This window comes from Elaeis guineensis, chromosome 9 (assembly GCF_000442705.2).
Source record: "Elaeis guineensis isolate ETL-2024a chromosome 9, EG11, whole genome shotgun sequence".
In the NCBI taxonomy this organism is placed as follows: Eukaryota; Viridiplantae; Streptophyta; class Magnoliopsida; order Arecales; family Arecaceae; genus Elaeis; species Elaeis guineensis.
The window spans coordinates 33,414,804-33,422,323 of record NC_026001.2 but is presented as its reverse complement, the minus strand read 5'-3'; the positions used below and the strand labels follow the sequence as shown (position 1 = coordinate 33,422,323).

General features: G+C 37.2%; 1 protein-coding gene across 11 annotated transcripts in view; it reads left to right on the top strand.

Annotated features, from left to right (window-relative positions):
* The first annotated feature begins 789 nt into the window (after positions 1-789).
* The window catches only part of LOC105051231 (DEAD-box ATP-dependent RNA helicase 58, chloroplastic), an 85,563-nt gene continuing 78,832 nt past the window's right edge, over positions 790-7,520 (top strand). For 3 of the 11 annotated variants that reach the window (XM_073243476.1, XM_019852683.3, XM_029266493.2), the window contains exon 1: positions 986-1,125. Coding sequence is in view for 5 of the 11 variants with exons in the window: in XM_029266491.2 (XP_029122324.1) it covers positions 875-1,125 (251 nt within the window). In the remaining 6 variants the exon portion in view is untranslated. Of the gene's footprint in view, positions 1,126-7,520 lie in introns of all 11 variants that reach the window. The other 8 variants (XM_073243475.1, XM_073243474.1, XM_029266491.2 and 5 more) reach the window with 7 other exon arrangements.

The following is a 7,520-nucleotide window of genomic DNA, read 5'->3' as shown; positions in this document are numbered from 1 at the left end:
GAGAGAAGGAAGAGAGGGCCGACGGGGGGGGGGGGGGTGGGGGTGAGGGAGGAAGAGGGGGAGGGGAGAGAGAAGGAAGAGGGGCGGGGGGGATGGGGGCATTGGATGGGAGGGGGAGGGGGCATCGGATGGGCGGCCGGTCGAGCAGAGAGAGAGAGATGGAAAAGAGGGTTGTCAGAGGAGGGGGGCCGGGGGAGGAAGAGGGGGAGAGAGAAGGACGAGAGGGTCGTGGGGGGAAGAGGGGGAGGAGGAGAGAGCGGTGGTTTACCGGAAGGGATTGGCGGTGTCGGGAAGAAAGAGGCGGCGTGGGAAGAAGGGAAGCAGTCTTTTTTTTATATATATAATGATATAAATACTATTTTGAATGGCGTTTTCAAAAATACTATTCACAATGACGTTTTCAAAAATGCTATTCACAATGGCGTTTTTAAAAATATCATTCTGAACGATATTTTCATGTAATTTTTTTTTCAAGCTTCCATGTACGCTGGATGATTGGATTAAATAAACTTCATTTAGAATAATATTTTATTCATAAAAAATATTATTTTAAATAATATATTTTTTATATTATTTTAATAAATAAATTAAAATTTATTTTAAAAAATTAGTACGGTAAAGAATTCCGCTTAATATGGTTATTTTTAACATAAATTTAATAGAAAGCGTATCTTTGCCAGAGCTGGATGAATGGAGCGGCATAATGCAAATAGTGATATCTGAAGCATAGATTTGGGATCACCCAAATTCGCCAAGGACATACGTGCAAAATGCCCTTTTTATTATATATATTTTTACTCCCCGGCGCTCCTGTGGGACTACCGATTCCTTCCGAGGGCCATTCGTTTTCTCGCTCGCTCTCTCTAGAGCGTCCATGGTCTGTTTCCGCGGTGCTCCTGCCTGCGTCGTACCTTGCAGGCCCAGTATATCTAACATCCTCCTCTACTCTTCCAGAAACCTTAGTCCCGGACCCGCAAATGCCGTTTCTCTCCCAAGCCCCTTTTTATTCTCTCTTTTTTCGGCACCGAAAGACTCACCCGTCCTTTCCTGTAGAGCTCACACGGCCGCGGCTCCAACTCTCCGAGAAATCTGCAGCGGGAGTGTACCGGAACACATACTGCAAAGGTGCGACTTCTCTCACTTTTCTTGATATATGCCCTCCTTAAGTTTCCTTTTAATCATAATTTAAGTTTTGCAATGGTTTTGTGGGGAGTTATACTTTGTAATAATTACATTTCTTTGGCTATATCCATAGGAAATTCTTGGTGCTGATGTATTTAGTCAGGTTTTATATTATTCATTACTTGTTTACTTTCTAGCGAGGAACTTGGAGTAACATTCTTTGTTCTGTTTCGTTTTGATTAGGATTTGACTTAGATGTTGATCAAACTTTGCTGTAGTGAGATCAGTGAAGACTGTCAGGTTGATTAATTACTGAAGTCGTGATGGCTGAATGAAACTTTCGTTAGTAATTGTAGTAGAAATCCGAATAGTTGTTTTAGATTCTTCATGTGGCATAGTTTTTTAACTATGACTCATATGATGTGTGATGGAAAAAAGTAACATGATAGAGCGAGTCATAATTTTTTTTTTTTTAATACTGAAAATGGAGGCCTAAATGCATAATGAAATAGAAGGTGGAAATGAGACCCGAGGAACTAGCAGAAGCTGGAGATATACTCATCCAGTCAGGAGGAATCACTGAACTCCCACACAAGGTGTTTGGAATGCCAAAATAGTTAAAGAACTTCTTTTGACCTTGCAATGGTATGTACAAATTAGACCCCTCATGCTTGTTGTATTGAAGACAGCAACCTTTTGAGACAGCTTATGTGGAAATCAAACAGGAAAACATTGTCCCAGAACCAATTTGGTGCAGATTTTGTAGTATGGAAAGAAATAAAGCAGCAGAAGTAAGGCAAGTTTCCATTATAAGAAGATTGATAAAAATAGAATGTGAAAGAACAATAAGACTTGAGACAGCTCACCCATAATTGAGGATATCCTTGTCCACCTCAGAAGAATTACTCCAACTCCATTACAACTAATCCATCAAAATATTATCATAGCAGGAAATATTCTCTCTTTTTACCAGTAAATGATATATAAGCATATTTGCTGCACTGAGGCCAACAACTATCTTTGAAACTTAAAGTTTTAAATACTATGACTTTGAACCACGCTATTTCTAGTCTTGGAACACTGCCATTGTCATCTTCTTTGATGATCCTGGAATTTGTGAAATTAAATATTGTTTAAAGGGCCATGCTGTTTATCATCCAATTTTGCATCTAACTAGATCCCAAGGATGTATATTTATGTAATAAATATTTAATTCGACATATGTTGGATCACTATCAAGTGAATAACTTGAAATAGACATGTTTGTCGATTGGCTTGTGTCATGATATTAAAAGTTAGGATGAAGAGCATTTTTGTTGAGTCATTTAGTATTGGAAAGGGTGAATGAAAATTGGAGATGAAGTGAAGCACTTTATATGTTAAGTCCCATGCAGGGATAAAGATTTGCTGGAGACTGGATTATCCAGCTGATCACCTGCACCAAAATTTTAACGGAAGATGGACTTTGAGACTAATTAATATCTGCACTAGTATATAGCAGCGAGTTCAACATCCATTGCTTGAAAACAGTTATTCATAACACTATAAAAGATGGGTCATGCGTCATGGCAGTGAATAAGAGCATTTTGGTTGTCGCAAAGGGTAAAGTCAAGAGAACATCTTCATAGGTGGGGAGGCCAGGAAGATTAGAACAATAGACATATTGTGCTAGTGGCATGCTGGCCTGGAATTAGTATGGTACATATGATGCTATGTCATGCTAGTGCTTGGTAAACACTAGCATTGTTTTGTGCCATGCAGTGGTATATAGATGGTATTTTACTAGTGCCACATGCCACTGAGGCATCAACACAATATGTGCCTTTTTATATTTTTGTGCATTGACTTGACAGTTTAGTCCACTATTCCAGAAAATGTGCAAAGAAAGTGAATAGAACACAGGAGTTTGAGGGAAAAAAAAAACAGCCTAGAAACTCGAGTGCCCAATAAGAGTTTTTACCAATAGGCTTAAAGAAAACAAAGAAAGACTAAAGGCCACTGTTTAGTATTAAAATAATGAAAATGAGAATGCAGAAAGGTGTGCCCAGTGGCATAGCTATGTTCATTATTTTACACTAAACTTTATTGGCTATCTAAATCTTATGTCCAAAAGGAATAATTTGAGATGTTTAATTGTTGTCTTGGAATAAACTGAAAAATTAGAACAAACTGCCTAATTTTCTTTCTCTAAAATAAGAAAACTCCCCTTGGCTAAATATTTTATATTTGTCATTGTAAGATTAATATTATTGAATTATTAAAACAATTGAAATATGTAATATAATATAATTATGCACTAAAATACATAAGACCTACTAAAATACATTGTAATAAAATTGTATTATTATTTATGTAAAAATGTTATAGTTGTTTTATTTTAGAAATTTATTGTGACAATGTATTCAATTTTGTAATATCATATGTTGATATGTCATTTTTGTTTTATATTTTCAGTCATATTCTATAAATATTGGTATATAATATATAACATATTACGAAAAATATTACTGTTTGTTAGAATTATCATAATATATGATCATTTAGTTATCGTGATAATATTTATCACATAAAAGATAATTATAGATATAGATATTATAGCAATGCTTTTTTACTATTAAATACATATTATCTATTAACTTCTAATATGTTAGTAATACCAGCAATACCATTGGTAATTAATAAATTATATCATAATTGCAATATTGATTATCATACTGTTTTATTATATTTATATAATGTGTTTGATAACATAAATTAAAACATGGCATGATCTAAAATGGACAAAAGAAATTGGCTTAAAAGGTGGTCATAAGTGTATTGCAAGGTAGACATGTAATGGTTATGTCAACAAAAATGAGCATAAGATGACATGTAATAGTTATGTCAACAAAAATGAGCATAAGATAGTTTGACTAGGCACATGCCTTCTATGCTCTACCAAACACCACCAAAGTTTTGAAAAAAAAGGGAAAAACCAAGAAGTTTGGGAATATACTAGAGGAAGAACAAACTATGAAAATTAAGATAAATGTTGAAGCAAAGCAAAAGAACCACTTAAGGAGGCTTAGGGATCAAAGGGATGAGAGAAAGGGCCATGATCAAGGATCACCAACTTGAAATCAGATCCCGTGTCGGCTGGCTGATTGTACGAGTTGGTATGCCCTTTTACCGGGCTTGAACCGACATGGAAATGAGGGATGAACCAAGGAGGAAAAGAGAGAGAAAGAGAAGGGGGAGGGAAGGAGAGGGAGGGAAGGAAAGAGAGGCCGACGGAGATATTGGTGATGGCCATTGGAGGGCCGTGGAGGCCTTCCAGGCTCTGTGGTCCTCCGTGAGAGAAAATGAGAGTAGAGAGAGAAGAGAAGCAAGGTGAAAGTGATTGGGAGGCTGCTAGACGGCCCTTTGGCGACCTTTCTTCCACCTTCTCCTCCCTTCGCTTTTCTTCCTTCCCCTCTCTCTATCTCTCTCTCTTCTTGCATCTTACGGAGCCTTGAAGGCCTCGGTCACCCTTCGGCGGCCTCGACGGGCCATCGCTGGCCTTTCTCTCTACTTCACTCCCCTCCTCTCTCTCTCTTTTTCGCTCTCCTTCTTTCTCGCTTTGTTTTCGTTGGCATTTCAAATTGAACGTCCGATCCGCACAGGTTAGCTACTGGTGTGGTTCGACACGTCCTGAACCACCCCAAATTCCGATCCATCCGGTTTAGGGGGGTTCAGTGAACCATGGTCATAATGGTTTTGAGATAAGAGAATCAGTTTATGAGATGCCATAAAAGGCTTATGGATGAAAAATTTTGGCCAAAGTCTTGATAATCCAGTTTTAGTTTATTTTAGTTTGTGGATTGAATTTGTTTTGATTTTAGTAGTTTAAATGGTTTCAGCAATTTTCAAAAAAAAAAAAAACCAAAGAACTGAAAATTAGAAAATTAGAGAACAATATATAACTGGAAGATAAATGTCAAGAAATCAGATTGGACATTATTTTGAAGTATACTTTTTGGATCTTTGAGTTTTGGTGGTTTGTGCTGAAACATGTATATGTACTTGATAAAGGCATGCACAAGTATATGCTATTAAACTTTCTAAACACCTAAAAGCGTTATAATTACATTTTCTATTGTTTTAGAGTGTAACATATTATTTATGTTTTAATGACATTTTAATACATAAAGATGTAAAATGTTTATTACATTTAGGCACTAAGATATCCATGTATATTTCAAAAAAAAATACTTCTCTAAATCTAATTTGAACCCAAGAGCACTGATATCGCATGAACTTGCAAAATTCAAACTTGATTTAGGAAAATGGTTCTTGAAGTCATAAGAAATGAACAAAACAATAATTCATTCTTAGTCATGTGTATGGCAGAGTTAAAAGATCTTGGAACCTATTAGATGGTTAAATGAGGGTAATGATGTGGCTACTTTATCCTTTAATAAGTCATGGCCAAGGATCGTTGTGCCAATAACAAGGTCCTCGGTTGGCTGGCAACTTGGTTTGGTATGCCTTTGTGCCATTCCGTACTGGACCCATACCAACATAACAGAGAGAGCGGGGGAGAAGAGAATGAGAGAGAAAAAGAAAGAGAGAGGAGGAAGGGAGGGAGAGGGAGGGAGAAGGCTTGTGAAGGTTGGTGGAGCGCAGTCGGACATGGCGAAGAGGGTAGGGGAGAAGAAGAATGGGAGAGAGAAAAAGAGAGAGAGAGAGAGAGGGTGGCGGACAGCATTGGAGGCTGGTGGAGGGGCTCCGCTTGTTGGACCTCTATTTCGTTTGAAACAGGGTCCTGGACAGGGCTCCTTTTTTTATTTTGAAAATTTCAAGTGAAGTCAGCAGCGGAAGCCATCCACCACCCTCCATCTTTCTCCCTTCCTCCCTATCAAGAAATACTGTATCGGGCCGAACCGTCCTGTACGGGGTGTACCGAACCGGATCGGTGGCCAGCCAATCCGATTCGGCCCTTTTTTCAGAAAAATCATTCGAATTGCACTGAACCAGGCGGTTCGGCCCGGTTCGGAGCCATACCGCCCGATTTTGGGCGGTATGGCTCAGTTCGGTACGGTTTGGTGTTGAACCAAACTGTACCGACATATCACATGGGGGTGGGGGGATGTGGGGGGTTGTGGTGGGATCTGGGCTATCATTTAGTGGCAGCTAGGATTTCTTCTCTGATAGAAACTCGAGAGCTCTCAGGCTTTCGACGACACGAAGCCTTTCGAAAAAATTAGAAAAAAGAGAAAAAAATTTCGTCAAATTGCAGCACTTCTTTGAGGAGACGATGATTTTCGATCGGAAGTAAGGTAATGTATTATTTTTTTAGTAAATATTTTATTTTTTATATTTTTGTGGCTAAAAAAAAGGATAATAACGAAGAAGTAAGAAAATAAAAAAAAATCATGTCAAAATTTTATGATTTTGGTATGATTTGATTATATGTGATAGATCTTTGGAAGATCTACATGATGACATTAAAATCGTTGATTTTTATTAATTATATATTTTTTAAATATATATATTTATTCGTAAAAAATATTAAAAAATAAAGTCAAAAAAATATAAAATCAGAGATTCAGATTCATGTTTAGAATGATTTAAGCTACTTGAATCTAATCTCAATTTTTTTTGAAATTTTTGAAATTAAAAAATATTTTTATAATTATTTAAATAATAAAAATATAATCAAATAAAAAAAAATGTAAAATTAGTTCTATATTTTAGCCAATTCAGAAATATTATTTGAAGTATATAACATATTTTTTTGAATTTATGAGTTTTAAAATTATTATTGATTTTTTTAAATTTATATATAATATTTTTTAATAATTATTAAACTGCCGTATTTTGTTATACTTGTAAAAATGAGTAAGAAGAAAGATTCAGAACGTGACATTGATTGGGATCATAGCGAGATGCTCTCGGCTCGGTACATTAGAAATACAAATGGTGCAACACAGAGTTCAAGGGAGGATGGGTGATTAGATTGAAGTAGCATCTGATTGGTGGTTATTCTGATGTGTCCATGTGTCGGAAATATGCATAGGAGGTCTGACAGTTGATGAAGAAGCACTTCGCTGATTCGAAAGCAGCGAAGGAGATGGCAAAGTAGAAGAAGGCGGAGGTAGACCATCGAGCTGTAGAGCCACCTTCCTATCACTCTAGAGAGTTAAAGGAGACTTCCGCTCCAGATGATGAGGAGGCACAGATTGAGGCTGTCATTCAGACGAGCTTGGATAATCAGTACCGACAGGAGGAGATGATCAGGTATAGAGAGCGATTTGGACCATCATGCTATGAATCGGGGTCTGGATCAGCGATTGATGGGGAAGAATCCGAGTTTAAGAGGACTACCTCAGTCAGAGAGCCTGATAGTAGAGGGAGCAGACACAGTATTTCATCTTTGT